Source organism: Empidonax traillii, unplaced genomic scaffold (genome assembly GCF_003031625.1).
Source record: "Empidonax traillii isolate 1590-97213 ecotype Southwest subspecies unplaced genomic scaffold, ASM303162v1 scaffold284:size1552100, whole genome shotgun sequence".
NCBI classification, from domain to species: Eukaryota; Metazoa; Chordata; class Aves; order Passeriformes; family Tyrannidae; genus Empidonax; species Empidonax traillii.
In genome coordinates this window covers 550,568-577,795 of record NW_020955477.1, presented here as the reverse complement: position 1 = coordinate 577,795, position 27,228 = coordinate 550,568, and the positions used below count along the sequence as shown (strand labels likewise).

At 45.8% G+C, this 27,228-nt stretch overlaps 1 protein-coding gene across 1 annotated transcript in view; it reads right to left on the bottom strand.

The window, feature by feature from the left end:
* ABCA12 (ATP binding cassette subfamily A member 12) overlaps positions 1-27,228 on the bottom strand; it is an 81,824-nt gene that overhangs the window by 45,414 nt on the left and 9,182 nt on the right. The window contains exons 3-17 of the mRNA XM_027890353.1: positions 19,496-19,643; positions 17,310-17,398; positions 16,167-16,276; positions 15,308-15,493; positions 14,348-14,526; positions 11,333-11,445; positions 10,176-10,272; positions 5,911-10,047; positions 5,178-5,293; positions 4,367-4,473; positions 2,670-2,923; positions 2,439-2,551; positions 2,066-2,190; positions 1,077-1,250; positions 30-194 (exon numbers count right to left, since the gene is read on the bottom strand). Of these exons, the coding sequence (XP_027746154.1) occupies positions 30-194; positions 1,077-1,250; positions 2,066-2,190; positions 2,439-2,551; positions 2,670-2,923; positions 4,367-4,473; positions 5,178-5,293; positions 5,911-10,047; positions 10,176-10,272; positions 11,333-11,445; positions 14,348-14,526; positions 15,308-15,493; positions 16,167-16,276; positions 17,310-17,398; positions 19,496-19,643 (6,113 nt within the window). The remainder of the gene's footprint in view (positions 1-29; positions 195-1,076; positions 1,251-2,065; positions 2,191-2,438; positions 2,552-2,669; positions 2,924-4,366; positions 4,474-5,177; positions 5,294-5,910; positions 10,048-10,175; positions 10,273-11,332; positions 11,446-14,347; positions 14,527-15,307; positions 15,494-16,166; positions 16,277-17,309; positions 17,399-19,495; positions 19,644-27,228) is intronic.

Below are 27,228 nucleotides of genomic sequence, written 5' to 3'. Positions count from 1 at the left end.
CCTCTGAAGCACATGCAGACTCCACGTACCTTGGTCAGTGGCGTTTTCCTGGACTGAGGGAGCTTTTTCAGGGAATGAATAGCTTGGAGCAATGGATCAACACCAGATTCAACCTGGTGTCTGAAGTACTTCATTTTGGTCAGAAGGCCTAACATCTTGTCCATGGGTTGCTGAAGTTCCTTAGGGAAAAACATCTACAAGAGGCAGGAAGGAAACCAGTTCTGATTAGGAGGAATCTGTGTGCACATGCGTGTACACACCTACAGCGTGGTCATTCAAAGACAAGGAGCGTGGGACTTTCAAAACTGTTAGGAGGCTTACAGGGTGGATGTCCCATGGGAAATGAATGGGATTTGTATTCCTAAATCCCCAAGTGCTTTTGCAAAACCACTCCCCTGAATGTTACATAATCTGAACAGTGCACATTTCCAAACACCCACAGTTGGGAAATGTGTGTCAGCTACTGGCTGGGATGCAATCAGGTCTCTTAAGTGGTAGCATTTCACACAGCATGGGTGTCAAACACTACGAGTAATTTTTGACTTGAGCCCAAATTCACTGGCATTCTCGTTTAATAAGCATTTTTAAATATGTACTCATTTCTCCGTGGACGTTCTCTTTCATGCTGTTTCTACAGCTCTGTCTGTGGGATATTTGAATCATTTAATAACTCTGTAGTTCCAAATAGATAGGAAAAAGATATTTTACAGGACTTTTTTCCTGGGCTTTCCTTTTCAAGGAATAAAAATATTTAGCCCAGTGCCCTTATTTCTGGGTCAGTTGGGAATGTTCAAGAGGTTGTGACAGCACATAAATGATACGAGCAGACAGGGAGGCATTTAGAGTAGGTCCAGTGCCTTTAAATGAGGTTTGCTGGTTTACACCAGCTGGGATTCTCATTTATATCCACACTGTCACAGCATGGATATGCAATAAAAATTACTGCATGAGCAAAGCCTGATCTTTGGCTTGCGTAAATCCTCATAGCTTCTGGCCACTGCAATGATATTTTATGACCTTTCAGCCACGGCGTGCAGCGAAGACTACAGAAATCACTCCACAAAGCCAGCACTAACCTTGTACAAGAAATTGTAAACGTCCAAGTGTCGTAACAGGGTGACCCCCAGGATGTAGGTCCCACGAGTCCTCTCGGAGAGAGGGAGTTGGCACAGCTCCTCTGCCACCGTCCGCAGCTGCGGGTCAGCGGGGCGGACACTGCAGGACTCCAGCTGGAGGAGCTGGGAAACGAGCTGTGTTTGCACAGAGGGAAAGTGGATTTGTGAGGGGTGGACTGCACGCTCCACTATGCATGGATTAATCTCGCCGTGCTGTTGTTCTTTCCACAGTGTCGTATTTCAGCCCCCAGAATCAGGAAATGCCTACCCATTGCTCCCTCTCCCACGGACAAGTCCTAAGGATTGTGTTTTACTACCCAGCTTGCACAGTAGTAAAAGCTTTTGTGGCTTCAATTTCTTATTGACTGATGCATGCGAAGTTTGGAAAAGAGCTCGCTCTTTGGGGCTCAGTCCAGACAAGATGGCTGGGGAGCCAAAGCATCTGGAGCTCTGCTTGCACAGGAGGCTGAGGAAGGCAAGCTCATCTCTCATTCTGGGAGGCTATTTTTGGACCCCGAGTGCTCCCATGAGATGTGGTGACAAGTGTCTTTTCCATCTGGACTGCGACAACTTCTGAGCACCACGACCCCACGGAAGGCCCTGCCCAGCCCTCATTAGTCTGTCCCAAGTGAACCAAATCCTGCCACGGATCAGAGCCCTCCCTCCCCAGGCAGGGCCTGGCTGTGCACCAGCCACTGGTGACAGCCAGAGGGACCATATGGCTCCTGGTCCCCAGCGGACGGACTGACATCAGTGACTGCTCTGACTGCATTCCTGGTGGTGATTCCAATCCATAATGTGCCCTGTTGTCTATCCCTGCGGGATCACCTTTCCCCCCCTCTGCTGTCACACATGCAGTGATCTGCTCAGCTGCATTCACTAATTTTGGTGTTAATGGCCTGAGAAGCAGAAAGCAACCAGATCTCCCAACAGGATGACAGCAGACTTACCTGACTGCAGTTTTCCGGGAGAGAGGTTTCCAGAAGAGCATCAATACTGGCTGCAGACATTCCTGTTGTGTTTTTGAGATCCTCCTTGAGCTGGTCCACATCTTTAAACACATCTCTTAACTTTTCTGTAAAGAACAATCATAGAACAATTCACGTAACAGCTTTCTCCAGACACACAGCAATCTCAAGCAGACAGAGAAGGTGAAGTATTGGAAGTGTGGTACCCCAGGTAAAGGATCCCAAGGGGTATGAAATAACCATGGTGCATGGTTATTTCATTAATATCACTTCTTCCTGGCAGCCAGGCTGGGACTTCCAGCAGAAAGTATGGTACTAGTGATGATGTACCAACCCTGGAAACACAGAAAAGTACCTTGCTTGCTAGAGTTTGTTAAACTCTCAGTGATGTTCAACATGGAATTCAAAGTAGCCATATACTGAGGAATCTCTTGAAAGAAAGCAATTTCTGGTACATTTTCTTGAAGCCTACATTGGGGAAAAAAACAAAACAAAACAACAAACAAAACTAAGAACATGAAAAGAACACAAGAAGTCGTTTCCTAAACAGAATACTAAAGCAGCCTAACTCTGGGAAGAGCCTCACCAATTCAGCTGGGTCTGGATGTTGGTGGCATCCCCAATGAGTACATTCTGAAGCTCTTGGGAGATTCTCCTGTGATTCAGGACATCGGTCACCACTTGACTGCTCAGCTCCACGGTGCGGAGCAGCTGCTCGTGGGACTGGCCTCGCTCACACAGCTCTGCAAAGCCGACCTCGGGGAGGTGGCAGAGCTGCTGCACGGACTGAAAGCTCTCGTAGTCACACAGAAGGGTCGTGAGATCCCGCAGGCGAGAGATCTTCAGGGGAGGTTTGGATGAAAGAAGACAAATGCACAAACACCAGTTAGAGGATAGATTTGTAAAAGGCGAGTTTTAAAGAGTCCAGCTGCCCCTTTCTGTTTCTCCTTAGGGTTAAGATTTTAATATATATATATTTAGGTTCATTCAAAAGGTCTTCAGTAGGAGAGTTCATAACAATCGTTCCTACATGAGTTTGTAGCAGACCTGGCTGGATCTAATAAACCTTGCAAGTCCTAACATATCATCTCCCCCACCCAACACACATACATAGCAATACTCCATTTAGACTTACTCATTTATCAATTAGTTTTCCCAAAGACCAAATAAATCCACCTTGCCCAGCAGGTTCAGTCTTTCAGATACCACCTAGTCGTCTACTACAGCACAGCAAAGAGACCTGGCCACAAGTCAGGACTTCCACATCTGCCAACACATGTAAAATTATAGTCCTTTGCCTACTCTGCTATTATGGGCTTCCCTCTTGTCTGACTTCATTATTTACATTATCAGGCTCTTATGGGAAGAGTTATTTTCAGGTTTATGCCTCTGAGTACCTGTCACACTGAGGCTCATCATATCATTATTACAGATATATTGCACAGCAACAGCATTGTATACTGTTATATTTTTTAAAGGACCCTTTAATCCTATTTCTCATATGGAGCAATAGACTAAAGTGCATTAATGCCATCAGTGCAGTCATGTGTGAGTGGGGTAAGAAGCATTTTATTCCAGTGAGGCACTGCCTAACCCAAAGCTGGTGAGGGAACTCCATCAATAAATACTGGTGCTTAATCTCAGAACCCTTTCTGGTGTTGTGAGACACGGAGGGCTAAGGGAGCATGTGGGGACTTGACTGCAGCCACGCTGGTGTTGGCACAGCTCCTTAGGCACAGCGGTAACCAAGTTAGTCATGCCTGTAACTGCCAATTAGGGATGCACCATTCCCTGATCAGCAGGGCAGAGATATCTAATCCCTACTTGTGCCTTCCAGAACTCCTCCCTACCCCCTTCTGAGCTGAAGCAGAGACATCCCAGAATGCCCCCAGCTCTGCCAGGTTCTTCACTGAGTCTTAGTGAACTTTAAAACAATGGTGCCCTGAGCAATATGCTGCCACTGGCAATCTCTGCAGTGCCCATCCTTTTGGGATGGTTGGTGGAAAACAGAGCCACTCTGTCCAGCAGGCTGGGAGGACAGGAACACCTCTCCCTTCTCTGAAAGAAAGGTATACACTCGGTAGAGACCGATACAAGAACAAGTTCCTCAACCCAGTTTACCGGTGACCTTCAAATACAGGCAGAACGCAAAGTTTCCGTCCTAGTTTTTATCAGCTGCTCTTTTCAGAAACTTTTTTCCATATGCTGTTTTTCTAAACCACCATTGCACATTCATGTATCACTGCGGGATGTCCTTCAAGTCAGCATTTTAAGCAGACTCACTTTTAGCTTCAGGAGCTCTGGTATGGATGAGTGTTTCTCAGAGGTATTATTTTGCATAAAAGAGTTCTTTTTCAGATGAGTTTGCTTCAAAAGCAGAGTGATGTTTTCTGTGCAGAGAAAAAAAAAACAATAGTTACTCCAGACAAAAATGCCAGACTTGCAGAAACTTCACAGGTAGGAACATCAGCACTTTTATTCAGAGGCCTACTGAGCATTGCTATTTTCCACCAAATTCACATGGCCAAGAACCTGGGAAATCCCAGAGGAAGGCTTAGGTGGTAATCTGAATTATAATGGATCCAGTCCAAGTAGGTACTCTGTTCCTAGGGAAATCCACCCCACCCTGGTAACAGGGCTCTGGCAGTGCCCTTCAGAGCACAGGTGGTATTGCCACTCTGTGAGCAGATAAAGCCTCAGGTGTTAGAATAACCTCATAGGATCAATATCTACGAGAAATACCAGGTTAACTCTCAAACATAACTGCTGTCATCCAGGTACAAAGAGCTTTGAAGGGAAATAGGTTTCTATTTGTAAGATTTCTTTATCTAGAGTGTCAGCAACCTGTCATCACACAGTGAAGAGTAGATGTGCCTTCTGGATAGCGTGGGATAGAAACTTATAATGGCAATGTGACATAACTCAAATAAAAAAGGAGTCTGGCTGGCTTCCCGAGGTCTCACAGCCCCAGTTAATTACCAGCAGATGAAAACATGCAGCACCATTCCTTCCCACCACTAGACAAAACACTTGGAAAAGACAGGAATGACGCACTCCAACCAAGGTGCCACAGCATTAATGAAATCATGATCACCTGTCAATTCTCCGTCTTCAGCTTCAGCAGCATTTATTAAACACTTCAGGTAAGGGTTAGAGCTGTCATTTGCTGTCACCTGCAAGAGGGTGTTTTCAAATTCCAAAAACAGAAATCTGAAAAATAAGAGAGGAATTTAAATCAGCTTCTCTTTCAGAAACAAGGTACTTTAGCAAGCAACCTGTCACCTGTGTAGATGCTGTTCCTTGGCAGCGTAAATAAGAATTCCAGATAAAAGCCATCTCTCCTAAGAGGGTACCCTCCCAGTTTTATTTCATCAATTCTTTTTGCTGTTATCTCCCAAAGCTGTCATTCACTCTCAAACCACATGTACAAGAAAACACACTTGAAATGTTCACTGTGGATGCACGACATAGATGGAAAAGGCACACCCAGGGGAGACTGAGGATCTAAAATGAGAGAATCATAACACAAAGAAGGGGTTTCCAAAGAGCCTAACACTGGTGGCAAGACTCCTTCAGGACTCTGCTTCCACTATGAACTGACACATGCCAAGAGAAGATTTTTTGAAGTCTGACTTCTAGCTGTATGTTCAACTCAAGGAGAAGTCTTCTTTTTTTCAATTTAACCCACATTACACCTCATGTCCTAAACTGTGGTGATTGCAGGCTTGGTTTGCCCCACAGAAGAAAATTACATATTTCTCATGCCAGAATGAGAATGGTGGTCACTACCCATAAATGCAATTACAATACCCGAAAAGCAGACTCACCGTGTGATCAGACCAGTTGGTGACAGAGCGTGGTCACTGTGAGACCAAGGCAGGCTCTTGTTGTAGAGGGTTTCTGCCACAACAACGAAGTGATGAGAGATGATGTCAATCACACTGTCAAAACCAGTGCTGTTGGAGTGAAAAGCTGAGCTGGAACTTATATTCAGTTCATTTAGCAGATCAGAGAAGTTCAGCCCCTTGAGAATGTAGAGGCTGGCTTCAGCGATTTCCTGAGCTGACATCTCACTGAAAGAGTTGTTTGCCACTGCTCTCAACAACTTTGCAAAGGCAGTTGCTTCAGTTGGATCCCTTTTGGTGTTGAGGAACCTGTCAACCACATCCCAGACTCTTGTGTAAGAACTCCATTTGGGGAGGCTGAAGGCGTCGTGGAGTCTCTGCAGCAGCTTGTTCACGTGGAGCTCGTCGTGTGCCACACTGAAGAGCATGGACAGGTTACTCCAGCTTCCAACGGTGCCAGAGAAATTTAGGGAGCTCAGCACTGTTTCGTTCAGCATGGCAGGAATCAGCAGGCTCACAAGATGAGACGGGAGCACATCCTGCACTGGGATGGGGCAGGAGACGTTGCTCTGCAGCAGCCCCTCCGTCACAGCAGTCAGAGCTCTCGCCTTCTCCTGCACCCAAGAGTTTTCCAGCTCAGACACAAGGTTTAATTTGGAAAGGAAACTCAGAGAAAAATGCAGAGATTGGGTGATGCACGACAGCTCCTTGGAGAAGCGTTCGCTGCTGTTTGCGTAGAGAGAGGCAAACTCTGGAGACACTTTCAGGTTTCTTACAGCAAGCTGGAACACTTTGGCAAAGCTGTCATTGGGCACCGTTCCACCCTCCATGCCCGTGGAATCAAAGAGGGGTTTGCAAGGGCTCCTGCCTAAGGACTCCCTTAGAGTGGCATTTTCAAACAGCATCTCAAGTGCCATGTGGAGCACGTCTTCAAAAGAGCAATTCTGGAGTGTCCAATCACCATCGTTGCTGTTCTCCAGGAAAGGACTCAAGGCCGAATGCAAGAACTCCCAAATTTTTGCCTCTAGAGAAGCATTGGGCTGTAGGGAAGACTGGCTGAACTCCTGCAGCAGCAAGTGTGAGAAATCGTAGACAATGTCCATTTTTTCTGCAAATGTTTTGTTTGAGTTGGTGTCGTGAAGAACTTTCATCCCTGCTCTCCCTATCTCGATCAGTCTCTGGGTATAGTTACTGTAAGTATCAAATAATAGGATGATCATTTCAAGCTCACTGATATTATACCTTTTCTGCAAACCTTTTAAAACCGAGATACTCCTTCGCATGGCCTGCAAGTACGTGGAGATGTTGGTTCCTCTGGAGTGCTCTTCCCTGTACAGCTCAAGCATGGAGGATGCAAAGTTTAGCAGCTGCTTCAGCTCCTCACCAAAGGGAAGACTGGGGTACTTTTCCATGGCATTGAACTGATTTTGCAGCAGGTCTCGAAGTGACTGGGGAGTGAGGCTGTCTGTGCTAGTCCAGTTCACAGACTGGAGGCCTTCAGCAATATGCCAGAAAGCACGCAGCTCATTGCTCTGCCTTACAGGAGGGACATCCAGCAGTTTCTGCATTAGCTTAGACAAGGAAGAGATCAGCAGATAATGATCGCTGGTATTCACCTCTGCCATGACACTAAGAAGCTGCTCAAGGGACAAGAGGTGTTCTGTGAAATTTTCAGACATTCCAGGGGCCAACAAGAAGTCAGAAAATAACGATGACACTTCTTCATCTACGCTGAGATAATTTTCTATGTCTTTAAGTGAAACAGCATCGAGTGCAATCATTTTGATAACCTCCCATGTATCCTCTGTATTAAAATGAGTCCCATTTGAAATTATCTCATTCCAAATCACTGCAGCCATAGTCAGAACATCCTGATTTTCTTTCCCATAGGGATTAGAGTAGAAGAATTCTTCACCACCACCTTCATACAGAGGAAGTATTTCTTGAAATATTCTTTCTAAGTCCAGCGTGCTGTCTGTGGAAGAAGTTGAATTGAACAAGAGTTTCGATGAACCATACAAATCATTTGGATCTGAGGATTTCATTCCTTCACTGGAATTATGGAAGATCTGACGTACTAATGTTCTTCCAGGAGCCACCCCAAAGTCCACAAGGATTAGAGCTTTCTTCATAACTTCCAGGAGTTTCACATATTCACCCACTTCTGTTAGGTTCCATTTGGAGGTCAGCACGTTGCCAGTGGCACGCCACAGCCGCGAGAAATGTCCCCACTCGGACTGCGTGGAGGCATCTCTGCCCACCTGGAGCAGTTCATATAGGCTGCTGTTCCTCGTGGAAGCAGCAGGTAACAGATGGGAGAACACAGGCAGCCTATGCCAGTCTGCTGAGCTGTCAGAGAAATTTAGGGAGCTCAGCACTGTTTCATTCAGCATGGCAGGAATCAGCAGGCTCACAAGATGAGACGGGAGCACATCCTGCACTGGGATGGGGCAGGAGACGTTGCTCTGCAGCAGCCCCTCCGTCACAGCAGTCAGAGCTCTCGCCTTCTCCTGCACCCAAGAGTTTTCCAGCTCAGACACAAGGTTTAATTTGGAAAGGAAACTCAGAGAAAAATGCAGAGATTGGGTGATGCAAGACAGCTCCTTGGAGAAGCGTTCGCTGCTGTTTGCGTAGAGAGAGGCAAACTCTGGAGACACTTTGAGGTTTCTTACGGCAAGCTGGAACACTTTGGCAAAGCTGTCATTGGGCACCGTTCCACCCTCCATGCCCGTGGAATCAAAGAGGGGTTTGCAGGGGCTTCTGCCTAAGGACTCCCTTAGAGTGGCATTTTCAAACAGCATCTCAAGTGCCATGTGGAGCACGTCTTCAAAAGAGCAATTCTGGAGGGTCCCGTCACCATCGTTGCTGTTCTCCAGGAAAGGACTCAAAGCCGAATGCAAGAACTCCCAAATTTTTGCCTCTAGAGAAGCATTGGGCTGTAGGGAAGACTGGCTGAACTCCTGCAGTAGGAGATGTGTTAAGTTATAGACAGGATTCATTATTTCTTCCCTGGAAGCTTCACTGTTGCTGAAATGACGAAGGATTTTCATTCCCGTCCTCAGAAGTTCAGACAAGCTCTTGAAGGTTTTATTGTCAAAATTAAAGAAAAGATCTATAGATTTTAATTTAGTGACATTATAACTCAGCTGTAAGTCTTTTAATATGTACAAGGTCTTTTGGATGGCTTGGGTGACGAGTGAGATATTGGCTGCTCCAGAGCTTTCCCCAAACTCTTTAAACACGCCTGTTATAAATTCTGACAGCTGATCCAACTGTTCACTGAAGACACCACTTGAATTATTATTCAGCTTTTGTAAATGGCTGTTTAATACCTCTAAGAACTGCCCGTAGGCAATGATGCCTGTGTTGTTCCACTTCATCGACCTCAGTTTCTCCCCCAGGCGCCAGTAGACATTCAGCTCATCCCACCATGCTTCCCCCACGGAGCGCTCCACTCCCCGCATCAGCTCAAACACGGGCAGCAGCAGGTACTGATAACCCACGTTCGTGCCCGTCATCGCAAAAAACATCCTCTCCAGAGCTTGGAGCTGCTCTGGAAAGTTCCTGGAGGACACAGGCTTCAGCAGATCATCCGAAAACAAAGATGGTGCTTCTTGCATCCCATTCAAACGGTCTCTGAAGTCTTCCAGGAGTGATGGCACGCTCGTGGAGAGCAACATTTTGAGAGCATCCTTAGTTTGCAGTGTACTAAAATTAGGATTGTTTAACAAAACTGGATTCCAAATCATGGTAGCTAATTTTAAAGCGCTCTGAATTTCTTTCCACTGGGTCATTATATCAAAGATGGAAGTCCCATTAAAGTCACTCAGTAATTGCAGTGATGTGAAGTTATAGATTTCATCAATTATTTCCTTATTATATGGTTCCTTTAATTTATAATCATGATGAGGATTCATTCCCAGTTCAAGAAATGCATACAATTTCTGTAATGTTTCATTCTTCAAATTTCTGAATAAATTTAAGGTTTTTAATTCACTTCTATTCATTTTTTCCTCAAAGCCTTTTAAACGATGTAGATGCTTTTGTATGGCTTCTAAATCATCTGAATTAATGGACCTCTTGGAGTGGTTTCTACCAATCTCTGGTGACTTTATTTTTCTGGAGGGGAACAAAAAAGTGTTTTAGTGAATATGAAATCAATGCAAGTGGAAATGTAAGGCGATTTAGAGCAAAGATCATAGATTTGAATTACACTGTTAGTAATATCCCTTTAGCTCATGTCTTACCTTACAACTTCCTCCAATTCAGGCACTAAAGTCTGCTTGTCTTTCCAGTTAACAAAGGAATTACAAATGTATCTGGTCACCAAACTTTTTTCTTTATCTATGACAAAAATGTAAAGAGTATATTAGTAAAGATCACATCATTCTGGAACCTGGAAAAAGCTATACAGCAATTCTGTCAAGGATAACATGCACATGTGGAATCAGGCTCCTACCACAAGACATAATATCCTGGTTAGAAATGTGAGGGCTCTTTTGGGATGTAACACCTCCTGGCTCTCTAAAGGAAGCGAAGGTGCTACCTGGCATCACAGAAATGATTTTCCTTCTCAGGAGCAATTCCATGCCCCTGTGATGTGGGTGCTAACAGAGCTCTCCTCCTGCTTTAGGAGCACTTTGCTATCAGTAACGCAGGATAAGGTGGCCAAGTACCATCCCTTTCCCTTCATTTAGGGATGCTTTTAAACTCCTCACAAATCAGCTTTGTCTGCAGCATCATTTATCTCCCCCCATAGCCATTTACACTTAATCTGATATCCCTATGTGTCCAGCCCCATCTCCAAGTTTTCTCTACTTGCACTGCATGAATCTTTCTTCTTACCCACCACAACTTCCACAATCTCCATGAAACAAGTCGAGAATGGACAGCATTTACTGATCTGCTTCTTGTAGCATTTAGATGCTGGACCTTTCCTTTGCCTGCTCACACGCCCTCAGCTAGAGGGGGATGTCCAGGACTGCCTCTGCTCTAAGTGACGGCGATTTGGAGCAGTGGCTAATCTGGATGTCAACAGCTTGTTGTGCAGCCCAGCCCCAGCCCCTGCCTTGATACAGAGGTGATTTTCACAGAACCCCCAGCTAGAGGAAGATTTTGACATCACACCTCGAAAAAGAATATCAAAGTAAAAAATTACTGCTCTCCGCTTCCGCTGAGACTGCAAACTCACGTCAATTCATTGTCTCCTGACAAAACCAAGCCTTTTCCCTTCCCTGTCTGAAATGAGGTATTTTATTCGCACTTGCAAAAAACTGAAAGAGGACTCCAGTGTGCTGAGCCCCGAACAGTGTGCAATCTGTGTGGTTACTTATTAGCCTGCAGTTTGCTTCTCCTCAGCACCACAGGTTTTCAGCAGAGATATGACTCTGTGGAGGAGCCTTACCTTGCTCCAAGCAGTTCAGTGAGTATGGAAGATCTGTGACCCCAGTCTGAACAGTTTTGGATCTATCATCAGTCAAAAGCGACGCAGAGACATTCTGAGCTGCCAGCCTAACACTAAAGGGGAAAAAAAAACCCAGGAAAATAAATTGTAGTTACACGTTTATGAGAAGAAATAAAACAAGTGTTCAAATAGGAAACAGCTGGAGTACAGCCTATCACTCTTAAAATGTCTGACAGACATCGCCCCTACTTCTAATTATTTGTTTGATCATGAACAAAATACAAATACCAAGGGCTTTGATGGGAAAGCCAGAGCAGTGTATTAGCACAAACATATGGGTGGCATTCATTAGGTGTACTTATGTAGAGAGTTATGTAAAATCTATAGCCCGCTTAAATCCTCCCAGCAGGTCTCCAAAAACACCCAGGTGATGTGATTCACTGCTGTGGAGGGATTTCCTCCTAAAAGGCACCAAGAAACAAGTAGACAAGGCTCCAGGGAGAGCAAGGATCCCCAGGGGACCACATCTGTGGAAGGGAGAAGCAATCACAAATAACTACCACCATTTCCAACTCTCCTTCTTTCCTCTTTTGTGCTTAAACAGCCAGGCTGCCGGGGAAGCAAGGAATGTTTTTCAGTCTTCGGAAAGAACAAGCTGGTAATCAGGCATATTGTGTCACAGAGGAAGTCATTTAAAGGACTGTCTGTTCAGGTGTGTGGGTAACTGAAAACTTCACAGTGATTATCAGTCCCTTTTGCTTTCTCCTGCACGAAGAGCAGCTCTTCCCTGCAGGCGTGGGGTCACCGTGAAATGCACAATCTCTCACCCGCCTCAAGTTCTGCAGGTGATACACAAAGGACCCGGCTGAGCTGATTTCAGTGGCATGAATAAATACATCCTGATCGCTGGGAACAGACTGCTGGTGAGAACAGAGCACCAGGGATCTCCTTTCTCCTCATTTAACATAACATCTCCATGCAGGTTTCGTGAATTTGGTGCTCGTCATTTTTGTTCTGCAGATGTGCTTGTTAGTGAGAGTCTTAGAGGGGGAAGACACTCGGTTATAAATGATATATTTAGTTGAGCAATGGCAAAGGCAAGGAGGAGGCAGGCACAGGCTTGCCAAAAGCAGATGCATGTCACGCAGATCAGAAGGCAGCAAACATGGAAACAAGTGTTGTTGTTGCCCTTTTATTTTAGTCCTGCAGGGCTTTTGCAGACTTTGTATTTGGAAAAAAAAAAAAGTTCAGCTTACATGCTTAGCTGAAAAACTATCTTAAAGCACCAAACAGGAGCACTTGTGAATATAGTCTCCAAAACAGGTTTTTGTACGTAATAAAATTGGCTCCTGAACTTTCTGTAGAATTCATGACCTGGAAGTTACTGTTTCACAGTGGTGGCGTTTATCACATGGTTAATACAGAAGCCACAATGAGCAAAAGGTCTTTTCTTTTATACCTTTACCTCCATACAGCAAAAAAAAAAAAAAAAAATCCCTGTACAGCACATCTTAAGAGGAGGTCAGTACTGCCTGAGTGAGAGACATGGCCAGGCTCGCTGAGATGTGCTTTTGTAAGCATCATTAAAACCACTATTTGTGCAATCTCTTTGCAATAACTCTTTACTCATGCACTTACAGTGCCAGATGCCAGGCATAAAAGCGCTGCACAGTTCTGGTGATGAAATTCTATGTGCCTCTTTGTCATGCCTATGATAACTTTGCCCAGCTCTGCAGCTGTAGAGCAGAGCAGAGCAGCACAGCAAATATTAATTCTCCCTGGGCACTCAAACACTGCTGGTTCTCAGGCTTCCTTCTGCAACCCAGTAAAGGCAAATGCAATAATCCTGCGACTGAAACAGCGGCATGAACAAAACATTTCTGAATAAAATGAAAATTCTTGCCACACTTCTACTGACTCCTTTAAGGATAAGGACATTACAACTTACAAATAGGTCTCACAATGCAGCATGGCAAATTACCTAGATATTAAATGCACAGGGTTTTAAGTGCCTTGGCAACACACCAGCGATGAAAAGTGAGTCCCTCTAAGCCTGGGTGTAATCGAAGTGGCAAAGCTTCTACAGCCTCTTTTGGCATCTTTACCCAACTATTCACGGCATGCAAGATAAAACCAAAAAGCTGTCTGCAGACACTCAGTTTCTTGCTGTCCTCCATGTGCTGTAACAACTGGACTGTTCAGAATATCACAGTCAGTCTCATATCCAGCAGATGATTTTGAACTGAGTCCCCTAATCCCTTGAGTAAGTCAAGTCTTCCACAGATCACTGAGAGGTTAGCCCAACTGCAGACCAGGAGAGGGATTTCAAGGCTAAGACCATTTTAGAAGAGTTTTTATTGTCTTGCATCAAACATTTAATCACAGTTCATTCATGCAGTTAAGTCAGGTCTTTTTTTTTCATATAACTATTGAGCAAGTACATAGCTGGCACTTTCTTTTTAAAGTCAGACAAGCTCAAAGCCCTGTGTGCTAAAAAACCAGGCTCCCTCTCTTCGCTGCTTTCTTGGGACCAGTCTTGAAAGATTAAACCAGTAGTGAATTAGGAAATCCATTTAAAAAAAATAAAATTATGGCTCCCCTACAAGAGCTTGAGGTGTTCCAAAGCAACTTGAATTCAGCTCCATGCTTTTCTGCAAAGAAGCAGGCAGCTGCTTTCCTTATCCAGCCAGCAGAGCGTTCCTTCAGCCAAAGGCAGTGGCTGAGGCTCACCAGCTTTTCTCTCTGCACAAGGGCATGACAGCGCCCCTGAGCAGGCTGGAAGAAAACTCAGAGTTTATATCAAGCTCCCATTTCAAAAGCGACACAAGGGTCATTGAGAATCAGCACACTGCTCACAGTCCACAGAGATGCATTAGTGTGGAGCCACATCATTTCCCAAACAAATCATGCTTTTAAACTAATACCCTCTCTTCAAGATGAGAGCTGATGTCCTTGGAGGCCAATACATAAACCCACCACCTTTCAGTGCCTCTCTTGGCATTTTCTCTATTTTACCTGCTCGGATTCTGAAGGAAATCAAGTATGTCTTGCAGTTGCATGTTGTCCTGAAACACATCTGGGGCCAGCAAAAGGAGATGCCACAGGGCAGTGTCATTCTGCACTTGGGAGATGAGTGTCAGAAACGAGACCATTTCACTGACAAATGTCTCCTGGTACTGTGGGTTGTGTTGCACCTTAACAAAAAAAACAATGCAAGAAATTATTTAAGAACAAGAACCCTTGCTGCTGGTGGGTCCTTTTATGTTTTTCAGCTTGCACTGCACTTGCATGCAAGTCTACAAACAATACATCCAAAGGACTCTAGTGACAGGCAATAACTGACAGAGTGACTGTGCTTTACCTTCACACTCCAGATTGTACAATAAATTCTCTGTTCAGACAAGCCTTACAATTCACAATGTCCTAAAGAGTCCAAAGACTAGGAATTCAAGAAAAATTAATATCAATCCTTGCCTTGGAAAAAAAAAAAAAAAAAGGCATTACCTTTACAGGATTCATTTGCTTTAATTATATTGCTTTCCCAAAGACAAGTACTGCTTCAATCATGGATTGTTGGATCAGATGCAGGAGTTACTGGATGAAGCTATACAGCTGAGGTAATACACAGTTAAATTTATTGCCTTCCCTAGCTTTAAATATTCTTATTTACACCTCATCCTCTTGCTGTTCTATCTACCTGTCACTGCAGCAGGGCAAGTGAAGAGGAGAAACAAGGCCCAGGCATGGTGAGAACCCTCGGTTGGTGCTGATCCTTGTCTTTCCGAGTTGTGTACTCCGCTTGGAGGTCTTTGGGCTAATCCCATCCCCATGAAATAGCTCAGCCTCATCACGCCCCGTGTGCACTCTGGTACAGAGATGAGCTCCTAGGCAGGAGGGGCCCTGTTCAAGCTCCCAAGTGTGTGAAGTACCGCAGCTCCCAGCTGCAGTCACCAGGACAGTGTCCCAGGCACCCACCTGAGAGAGCTGACTCCTGAACTCCTGGGCGAACGACTCCAAGAGTGACGAGTCGGTGAAGCAGAAGGTGTGGTGGATGTTGGCCGCCATCCTCTCTCCGGTGACAGCGGGATGTGCCACGTACCGCGACAAGACCTCGCACAGCAGGACTCTCAGAGTGGCTGCAGTGGAACGCTGGGTCTGGCTCTGAGAGAAAGACAAAACCTTCAAGGCAGTTGTAAAGCAACATTCTGGTTGGGATGGTTTTAAATGCAGTGGGGAGACTTTTTTTAAGGGACAGTAGTGCCATCTGAAAAGCATTGCCATTACAAGCACTTACGCACAGACAGGATTCCAGCAGCTGAACAATGTCATTAAAGTCCATAGCAGTGCCCGTTACACTGTACCAAGTTTCCCTTACAAAGGAGTTGCTCCTATATATGACTTACACCTACATAACGAACACAGAGTTCCTCTGATGCCACTGAAGGAGTATCATGGGTAAACAAATAATTGAATGGAAAAACCAGTGACATTGTATCCCTAATTTCCCCCAGAAGAAAACACACTCTAAACATCTTAACTCAGACAAGTTGTGAACAAAATATCTCAGGGTATTGCATGTGTCCATATTTAGCATTTCATGGCATTATGTCCCAAGGTGTATGGTTTACCTGGGTTCTGCTTAGAGGATAATAAACTGACCACAAAGTTTAAAATTCCACCTACAATCACTGCCTTCCCAAAATAAAGCATATTTAGATAATAGGGGAGATCCAGAAGTAATAAAAGCTCTATGTTGGTACTTTGAGCTTCTAATTCTTTAAACACAATGATACATAAAGGTTCACACTCAGCTCCTATGCAAATACAGACTTACCTTCCCAAAACCGAGGATTTTGTTGAACGTGTTGATGCTGGAAGTCAAGTTGGATGGTGATGAAACATTCCCAAGGGTTTTTTCTCCAGGAGATCCCAAATCCCCAAATGCTGCAACAACAATTTTAAACACTGCATTTTACTTAATGCCTTTTAATCTCTTTGCTACATCAAACCAGGACACAGGACAGCCTCCTGAAGCTTTGGGCACCTCTCTGTTGTTAAGGTGTTTCCAAGGATACAGCCAACGGCACCCTGTAAGTGTTTAATGGGGTTTTTTTCTGATGTGATTAAATCCTGTTTCCTTCTGTAACATGTTACATGTGGCCATGACCTATGATTTTTTTTTATTTTTTTTTTCTTTTTTATATAAGAGGTAGGGCTGAGTTCCCCCTTGACCACCACTATGAGTGGACAGTTCCCAGAACTGTTCAGTCTGTGCTTGGTCCCTCCTGCATTCTGCCTTTTTCTGTCTGTGCACCACAGAGCGAGGGCATTGGCAGGAATGCTAATTGGAACAGTGAAGGGCTGGAGCAGAAGAGGCAAATGCAAATCTGCAATCATTCATTTCACCGTGAGCTCCCTGGAGAAAGGACTATCCATCATGATGGCTTGTGGACTGTACTGGCCATTACCATCAATAAATAATAATTGTAACGATTTTATGGAAAATTTCAGTCCGAAAGTTCCTTCAGGAAAGAGAATCACATCAGAGGAGAACACCACCAACAATAAATATGCACTGTGGCACAGAAGACAACTTATTTGCTGGATAACTGCGAATAAAAAGTACATTTGAAAAAAATCATAAGCTGTTTATGGAGAATTTGTGGGCAGTAAAAGGGCAGTATTCCATAAATAGCCAGGTCTTTAATTAATGTCCAATCAATCTGTGATCTTGCATTGCTCCTGTGAAGCGCAAGCATTTAATCCTTTTTCTTGGCCAAATTCCAAAAGTCTTTTCTACAGACAGTTACTTGCACTTATTCCCAAGAATTTGCACTAATGTCGTGGCCATGGTCATGTGCCTCAATCGAACACATAAATCATTTTAGCAGTGCTGTAGGAATTGCATCTCTGTCCAGAGAGCTTCAAAAGGTCAGCCTTCAAAGAGCAGAACTTTGTGGAGCAGTGAATAACCTACCCAGTGAAGCGTTCCTGCTTTCAGGAATCTCTGCACTCCACGCTGACGGATGGCTGTCCTTGGATACACTGGATGAGCTCCTCCTCTTACTAGAGAAAGAAAGGACAAAAGAAAGGAAAAAAGCCACCTGTAACAACTCACAGTTTCTTATAATTAAGCTCATACTTTACTGCATTGCTTCACTACAGGAGTAAACAAATGGTGGAAGAAATGGGTGTTGAGCTTGGTTTTTGGACTTAGTTCCATTTTAGTAAGGGAAACCTCAAGCACACCTTGGTAAATGGCTCTAAGGAACAGAATCAAAGATGAGAACCTTGCCCGTTTTCTCTGCTGACCACTGGTACAAAACAGTTTTAGGGCAAGTTTAATAAAAGCCTCAGTGAGTTGCACAATGGGAGAGGAGAAAACCAGCCTGGATTAGCTGAATATTACAAACTCTAGAATATTACACAATAATATAGCCAGACAGCGAAGGGTCACAGCTGAAACACTTTGCCTTTGTGACCAACTCATGCGAGGTGATTCTGCTCCCGAGGCAGAGTTGCACCTACTCATCTGGAGCTTTCCCTTCCCAGGTGACCTTTTCCTGAGGTTTTAGACTCTGCTGTATCCACTAATTTTGCTGTGGCTGCTGAACAGTTGGTGTCGTTTCTTGTAGAATACAATATATTTCTAAGGCTGACATGACCTCCCAAGGGTGGCTGTGGCCACGTAGCTGTACTGATACTGCACACAGACAACTTTGAGCATCAGCAGCGGTCAAGATGCTTATTAACAACTCATCTGACTTGATCTATAGTTTGGCCAAATCCTTTGATTTTCACTTGGCAGGGAAAACCAGTTATTTCCTACACAGCTTTTCAGAAACCAAAAACAGAAAGCAAGGAGGATTTGTAGCTATTGAAACCCATGGAAGACCTCCAGCTTTGGCGCTGGAAGCTCCCATTTCTTCATTTCAATACCCCAAATTAACCATTGTTTAACGTGCCCAGGGAAAAACAACGACACTGAGGGAAGAAGAGCTGTGAATCCAGGCACCCAGTCTCTGTGTGGCTTTGCCTCACCTCTTTTCTTCTGCTGCATGACCTTGAATTGGATCAGAATTCACCTTGGGGAACTTCACTCGCCACATCCTTTGTCATCCTTCTAACCAAGGAGAGATCCTGCCCACTGACTTGGCCTGGAAAATGTTGGCCCCTCTGCTCCTCCAAGGAGGAGCCACCACCCCCAGGATCCCCCATCTTGCCTGGTGGGCTCTCTGGTGGAAGGCTTGGGGCCCACCTTAGCTCTTCAGGCTGCCAAGCTCTGGCCAAGGGGGATTTTGAGGCTCTGACACAGCCACTATGGAGCAGCCTCTCACCAGAAAGCAAAGATGAACAACCAAAACTCTGTGAGACGCCCAGATTTTCAGCTCTCCACGAACCAGCCAGGCCTCAGAGTGGCATGGTCCCCAGGGGTGTGTCAGAACCAGGCAGCCAAGACGTTGAAACAACCCTGGCTGGCAAGGCTCAAAGCAAATGCTTCTTGGCTTCGAGTGGAGCATCGATAGATTGAAATGCTTCCGCTGAACGTTTCAATTTCGGAAAAATGATGTTCCAACAAAACGTGCCCAGCCAGCTCCACACTGCAAATGTACATTGTGGGCAAAAATTGTGTGCTCATTTTCATCTGTTCCCCAACACGTTTGATGGCCTGCAGAGAGGACACCCATTCTGACTGGCACCTGGAGGATCTGCTGGAAGAGCAGTCACTCCAGAACAAATGAATCCCAGGCTAGAGCTGTTGGGGAACATTTGCCACTTCCAGCCAAAGCACCCTGAATGGATCACTAGGGTGGCAGATCAGTCTTACCCACTGACCCCACCCACAGTCGTGCACACAAGTTTCCTTGCTCTGATGTGGGTGAGCAGAAGCGTTTTTTTCAAGGAGTAAAATTCTCTTCAAGTATCAAGTGTGAAGCAATGGACACATTACTGAGAGCTGTCCCTAGTATGAACATTTTTGAAGTGTCCGTGTTGCAGCTCATATTCTCATTTCTAAGTGTCAGATACCTGTTATGACAGGTATCTGAGGTATATCTGTCATGGACAAACTTGCACACACAGACATGCATGGCTGCTCCCTCCACCTCAAAGCAAGTCTCGCTTTACAGCTTCTAACACCCAGAAATATTCAGATTTCCTTACAGTCTGAGAGATGAGATGTCACTAAGTCTTGGCAGCAAATCTTCTGGTGTGTATGGTGTGCCTTTACACCTGGCATCTGAGTCACACAGCACGGTTTGCAGGAATGGGAAGAAGCCTGCACTGGGAAGGTTTCGGGGTGCAAGATAACCTGGGGGAAGAAGGAGGAAGAAAATGCCATTATTATGATGTGGACATGCATTTTTTTTGCCAGATGTTTCTATCAGGATGTGCTATTTTCCCATCCTGAACCCCAGGACAGATCCTCAGCTTCGCTGAGGCTCTTTCACTCCACCCTGGCAGTGTTGTGGATGCACTTCTGGTGGGATTTGGCAGATGCCAAATCCCACCAGAAGTGCATCCACAACACTGACAAAGCCATCAGAGGCTATTTAATCACAGAATCATAGAATGGTTTGGGTTGGAAGAAACCCTGAAGATTATCTTGTTCCAAACTCCCTGCCATGGGCAAGGGACACCTTCCACTAGGCCCACTTGCTCGGGGTCCCAGTTAATAGAAAAAGAGTCAAACGATGTGCTTACAAGACATAGGTCAGTCCTGCATTGTAGTATTGTAGTATTTCCCCCCTCCACTTCAAAATCCAAGAAACAGGCAAGAAATGACAAAAAATCCCCCAAAGCCTAGGTTTAAGATATCCTAATTCTGCCTTTAAAGTAAAAAAGAAGCAGGCAGATGGCCAGAGTAACCTGAAGCAACTGTAAGAGCCTGTTCTCCAGGGCTTGCTCGGAACAGCTTCTATGCAATGCCATGATCTTCATTTCCAAGCCAGGTCGTTAAAACAAGGCTCTGTCTCAGCTTTCACCACAGGAAGGGGCAATGGATCCAGGCCCAACAAACCTCCCTTGCCTTTTGCTCAGACCTGCCCTGGGAAGGGAGAGGAGCAATCTATCACCAGAACCCCCCTGTGTCTCCTCCCGCCTCCGAGCAGCTCCAGCACCATCTGCACCGCCTGGGATGCTGGGATGCTGGCAGCCAGCGCTCAGGGACGAGATGTATGTCCCTGCCTCCTGTTTCTCCAAACCCAGAGTGGACCTGAGCAATGAGACACTTGAGTATTTGCTGTACCTCTTGCCCCGTGCTGCTCGCTGCCAACCCGCAGAGTTCACCGCCTGTTTTCCCCCACAGTGACAAACGCCCTAATAAATCTCCAAACTCTTTTGCTGGATCACAGCAGCCTATTATTTAAAATAATCATTTGGAAAATTACCTGGCAAAGGACACTGCTATTATTTCTGCCGTGGAAAGCATCCAGATTTACTGAAGGCCTGCAGGCAGGCCTGTGGTAATTGATTACCCTGCTCTCTAGACTTCAAAGATGACCTGTGACTCTCACCCAGGCACGGTTTTATCTCTCACCCCTCCAAAAAGGACACACATAGCACATGTACTACATTTATTCATTATAGCACTGGGCAAACCCCAGCTGTTCCCAGAGGGATGGCAGTGCTAGGTGGAGTCCACGGCTGCCAGTCTCCTTGATGGGCTTACCTTGAGCTTCCCCCAGCACAGCTGGTCACAGCCCACGAGTGTGCATGGCATTTTTTGGGTCAAAATGCAAAGGCACAGGTTTAGCACAGGAGTTCCCACTGCTTTGGGCAAGACAGCAACTGGCACAGAGGACTGCTGAGGCCTGAGAGGTAAAGCACCCACTTGGATGGGGTTAGGATTTTCTTGTACACCTCAGCAGAGAGCTGGCCTAGAAAATTAGAGGACATGGATCCCCAGCCAGAGGAGAAGGCTACCTGTCTGGGAAGCTCCCCAGCACTCACTGCACCCCTCAAAGCCAGCTCAGAAGTTACATCCCTCCATCCTCAGGAGCTGCACAGCAGGTTGAACCAGCTTCAGGTAATCACAGAGCACCAAGGAGAGTAAAAGATCTCTCTTATCCCTACAGGCAGACCTTCTGGTGTTGGGGCCACAGGACCAAGCATCTACCACTCCAAAGGTTTCAAAGCATAATTAATCTGCTGCCCATGAGGGAAACTTTAGAGTAGGACACTTTAATCTGGGAGTACCCCTGTGTGAAGATCCCTGCTGTGTCTGTGATGTTTGCCCTTGGGATCACCAATTACAATCCTGCAGAATGGCATTTTGCACACACGGGCAGTTTTCTCTCATCTTCCATCTGATCTCCCACACCCTCCTTCCATGCTCAGGGAACCGACTCGCACACCAGTCCAAAAATGCACACCACAGACCTCACTTTATCAGTGTCACAACCAAAACGAAGCTTCAAAGACCCGGGAAGCCACAAGGTTCAGGATGAAGAGTGTGCCCACAATGATGTGAGACCAGTGGGAGCTGGAGGGAAGCAGCTGCACCCTTCATATGCCCCACTAAAAAGCAGGGCCAGAACTAAGCTGACGTCTCCTAGCAGACCTGGAGCAGCTGAAGCTGTGGAACTCCTGGGGAACAGCAGGATGGGATTGGGAGCTTGGTCTTCTCCAGAGCCGTGCGAGCTGTTCACAGGCATGATTGTGCAAGAGACCCCGATGAATCCAGAGCAGAGGAAGACACTTCCTTGAGGTACAAGCAGCAATGACAAATGCTAAAACTGGATTCAAAGGTGGCACACTTTGAGCTAAGGGGACAATTAAACAATCAGCTGCTCTATCACAAGCGAGGTGTTCAGTGTCAGAACACAGTGATGATATCAGCTCTTTCTTGTCTTTTGAAACAGCAGCCTGGAATATAAAGAGACAGGAATTCGTGGCCTGAAGTTTGGAAGAGCTGCTGCCTGTGGTGGTGGCACAACACCTGTGAAGACATCGTTGGCCCCTGCAATTGAGGTACCCAGTGAGGCTCTGCCAAGCTGCAGCAGATGCTGAGCAGTTTGCTGGCAGCTGGATCCAGGCATGGGGCCTGATCCAGCCCTGAGTCACTGCAGGCATGAACCAGGGTAACCCCACCATGTTCTTGGCACAAAGGCAGTGGCAATGCCAGAGAACTCTTCTGGAAGAGTCCTCTGGGCTCAGACAGCAGTTAGAGAATTAAGGAAGTTTTTCACAGAAAAATCTGAAATGCCTGGGCCAGATTCCCACTTGGTGTAAGCCAGACCTGTTCTGGTTCTCAGCACTGAGTATCCAACCACTGGGAGATGGATCTCATCCTTCCTTCCTCACAGGGCAGCCACTGCTGAAGGACCCACACCATGCACACTGCCTTCTTTATGCACTGCTCGAGGCAGGAATGGGGTGGCCAGGCTGGTGTGACAGGTCTGTCACTCCCAGATAACGAGCTGTCAACCTCACCACCACCGGAACCACCAAGCCCCTCTGTTCACACTGCCTTGAAGATCACACCTGTCAGGGGCTACAGAGCCCAACAGCTTAGTTTAACACAAGCTGAGAAGCACAGCCATGGGAAGTTCAGCTTCCGCCTGTGCCTCCTCTGGCCCATGTGCCTGAGATCAGAGCAGGACAAGAGCGGAAGGCACCGTGGCAGCAAACGTGGCTGATTTGGGAGCCCAAGCCCCAGACAAACATGGCATAGCCTCAGAGCTCTTTCCTGTAACTCCCTCTCATCCTGCAAAGGAAAGAAGCTACTGATTAGATGAGTCAAGAGAGTAATGAGCTCCCTGCTCCATCCTCCCACTCTCCGTTCCCCCTTGCTCGTGGTGAGATGATGTGACTCCAGGGAGCCACACGGGCTGTCCTGCCCACATATCCAAGTTCACTGTTGGCCCTATAACCACCTGTAACCAATTCCAGGGTGGGGAGATGGCTCCTGACTCTCTCCAGTGCTCCAGGAGACTGATGTACCTAACAACCTGTCCCTGCCTTGGTGACAGTGACATCAGGACTCAACGTAAGTGCTGGCTGTGGGATGTTACGGAAGGAAAGTTGTAAATGCTCTGCACGTTTTAAAGGACAGTCTTTGGATGACTAGTGGCAGTTTTTCTCTCTCCCCAATGCCCTTAGTTTTAAACCTATTAATTTCCTAAAACTACAATTTGGAGGGTTCCACTGCACTGCCTATGAGTCAGGAGGGAGAGATCACTGCACCCACTGCAGCCCCACGTCTGAGCTGAGAGGTCACATTTGCGGTCAAATCCACTTGTCTGCAACCGAAACCCAAGTCCAGATCTGTATCCTGTCAGTGAAGACTGACTTCTGGGTGTGCCAGCAGCAGAATCTCAAGCATAGAGCCTTCTGCTGTCCCCTCTGACTGAGAACTTTGATTTTCTATCCCCACAGAAAGAAGGTCCCCAAAACTTGAAGCCAAGACAGGCATCCCACAGGGCAGACAAGGCCAAGGGCTCAGGGCTGCATGGGCTGGCTGGTTCTCCCTGTTCAGTAGCATCTCCAAGGGCTGGAAATAAATAAGGCATGCAGAGCAGTAACAATAAACAGAAGAAACCCTAAATATATGCATGCCCCTGGGAATCCTGGCATTTCCCCATTTGCTCCTCATTCAGAGCAAAACGAAGCAAATTAATTTCTCCTCCCTTCCTGAATGCTGTAAATTCCAGCACACACTTCCCTTCAACACGAGCAATTTTGTTTTCTCCAGGTAAAGGTGCTTGGTACAACAACAATGAAAAATGTCAGGGTAGCAATAAATGCCATACAAGAAGGATGGAAATGACTATTGCACTCCGATCTCTGAGATTAATTGAAATGGACCAAAATGTTTAAATCTAAATGGACCATGTTTCACGTTGCCACATTGATTTTGCTGCTCTCAGCGCGCTGAGGTTTCAGGAATTCGCATCAGCTGAGCCCAAGCATTTGCTGATCCAACCAGGAGCTGGGCATTTCAGTGGATTGCAGGCTCAGCACCACGAACACGCAGCCCCCAGCTGAGGTTTTCTGTTCTCCATCCACCCATAGTTTAGTGTTGTGTCACCACCACTCCTTGGGCATGAAAAAAACTCCCCTGGCTTCAGAATTCACATACTCTGACACTGCACTTATGCTTGGAGTCCTTTCATATTCCTTCCATAGTTCATAAAAAATCCATACAAATCTCAACTCGAAATTAGAGGCATTAATGAGCAAATGGCTTCATTAGAAAGTATTGTGTTTAATTGAAAATTAATTCAATCGTTGCCAAATCATAGCAGGAGATGTAGCAACTGGGACTTTTCAGCTAAGAAAAAGAAGGCCACAAAGGGGTTTGATAAAGAAATAAAGTCATGATCAGTGATGAAAAGGGGGAGTGAACAATCATCCCTCACAACACAGGGACAGAGGAGCACACTGAGACCATGAGGTATCAGGCAAAAGGGACTGAAAATACCTTTTATGACAAACAGCAAAATGTTACAGAACTCACTGCCACAGGGTAAGAGGAGAAAGGCAGATGTTCTTTTAAACAGAATTAGACAAATTCACAACAACAGATTTGTCAGCAGCTACTCAACACGATCACTTGGATTCAACCCCTTCAGCTCCTGGCTGAAGAAACCTTAAACCTTTCAGCATTTTTGCAGTGGGGGGAACACACTGTGCTGTGTGTTCCTACACACTCTCTCTACCACCCCTGAGCAGGGGGGGGTCTAACCCAGAACAGCAAAAAAAAACCAAACTGACTGTTTATCAGCTGTGATCCCTATTTATCTAACAAATCCCAAAAACATCTGATGGAAATATTTCCTGCTATGGGGACATTTCTAATGTTTAAACTATATTTGTGTACGCACAACCTTCTCCCTTCCTTTCTAGTCTTTCCCGCTGTCACACAGCATTACTTCAAACTCTATTCCTACGTCTTTTTAATCAATCAAAAAGACAGACTTTCTTCTTTCATGACATGATGATACTGTTTCTCTTCAGCCACATATAACTGTCCATTTCCAGCTTTGTTCACATCTATTCAGCATTAAGTGCCTATTTTTTTGGAAAAGCTTTATGATAATGCTAGGATTTTTGATCTCTCTCCAAAAACTAAACTAAACCATCAGATCTACGGAATAAGATTAATTCTGAAGCAGGATATTTTTTTACACACATAGAGAATGCTCCAAACAGCCAGCTGGCCTATCCCTGACCTATTAAAAGAGACTATTTAATTGCCATGGCTTTTTGTTGTGACATGCATGCACTCAAACTCACATCTGACCTTGAAGCTGGAAAAAGGGACATGCATGTTCCTAGTTACCTGGCAATGAGGACTTCAGTGGGGGCAACACCAGGGCACAAACACCAGCTGAGACTTTACATTTTTCACATCTCCAAGGTCAGTGCCCACAGCAGTCCCACACTTGTAAAAACTGGGGTGAGGACAGCAAGTGTCACAGTTCCTGGCAGTACAGACCAAACCTCTTCAGTGTGTCCAAACACAGCACAGCAGTGATCAGCACTGCTGATTTTAATGGGATTACTCACACAGCATATTAAACACGTGTTTTAGAGCTGTGCTGGATCAGAGCTAATGGTTTGGGATTGCACTCCCCATGGCACTGTCCCTATACTGTTCCCTTCCATATCAAAGACCCCTTTTTTAAAGCCATTCTGGATGATTCCTTTCAGGAACAAGCCCTATTTTTGGCCATCCAGAAGAAATGCTTTTTACCTCCACAATTCAGCTGTTGAGCAGCACCGAAAGAAGAGATTCCCTGGGCTCATCCCCACATTGCAAGACACTCAGCAGCCTCAATATTTACCTTTCAGAGTGACAGTGACTCCACCAACTCCCTAGGCAACTTATTCCAAAGGCTGACCACTCTTTCAGTGAACAGTTTTATTCTAATATCTAACGTGAACCTCCCCTGGCACAACTTGAAGCCGTTTCCTCTCATCCTTTCACTTGAGACAATGCAGAACAGGCATTCACTCCAATTCACTACAACCCGCTTCCCCAGCTCCTGTTTTTTGACATGAAAGCACAGCAGGACCCCAGATAACTGCACTGAACCCCTCCAGACACCCAGTATGGCTGGCTGAGAGTCACAACGTTGCATTTTTCATCTTTACAGCCACAGCACCCCTGTTGTCTCGAATGTCTCGGTAACACCACGTCCTCAGCTGTCTGCCTAGGACAGTGTGATCAAAGCAGCAAACTCACAGCGAGATTCCTTCCTCCTTTGGTGGCCTCAACAGAGGAAGCTCTTCATTCCATTGCCTAATTCTGCCCTCAAGCACTTGAGGCTCTGCAAATAGGACCGGCCCAGAGCAGACAGCATCTCCTTCCATGCTTATTAAGACTAGGCAAGCTAGTTTTGCTCGCCCACAGACCTTCAACTTCCACCCCCTTATTTAAGATATTAAAAATCAGCCCTTGGATCCGATTGCATTTGGTTCATGTACTGATGAGGGAGATCACAAAGACCGGAGAGAATAAAAATCACAAAGGAGAGGAAGAAGCAGCAGGTGTAAAGGGAGGAGAAGGCACCCTTGAACCAAAGGTGAAGAACAAAGGAGGGAAGTAGAACCTTCCAAGAGGTATTGCAAATTCAGGTCAATGTGGGGAAATGCCAGAGCTGATGTCTGCACCGAGGGGCAGAGCTGAGGAGGAGGGACATTGGAGGGTGTGGAAGGATGCTCCACTGCCTGGAGCACAAGCACAGCAGGAGAGAGCAGGAGCTGTACACAAGCCCTTTTCCTACAGGGCTTTTTTTAAGCAATACTTAATGCAGACAAGGCTAACCTGGCGTTGTAACACAGCCAACTTGCTCTTGTCTGTATGAGCAGCAGGGCACTGCAAAAACAGAACCTGAGAAGAAAGAGAGTCAGAACATTTCCCAGCAAGAAGCTGGAACCTAAAAGCTTAA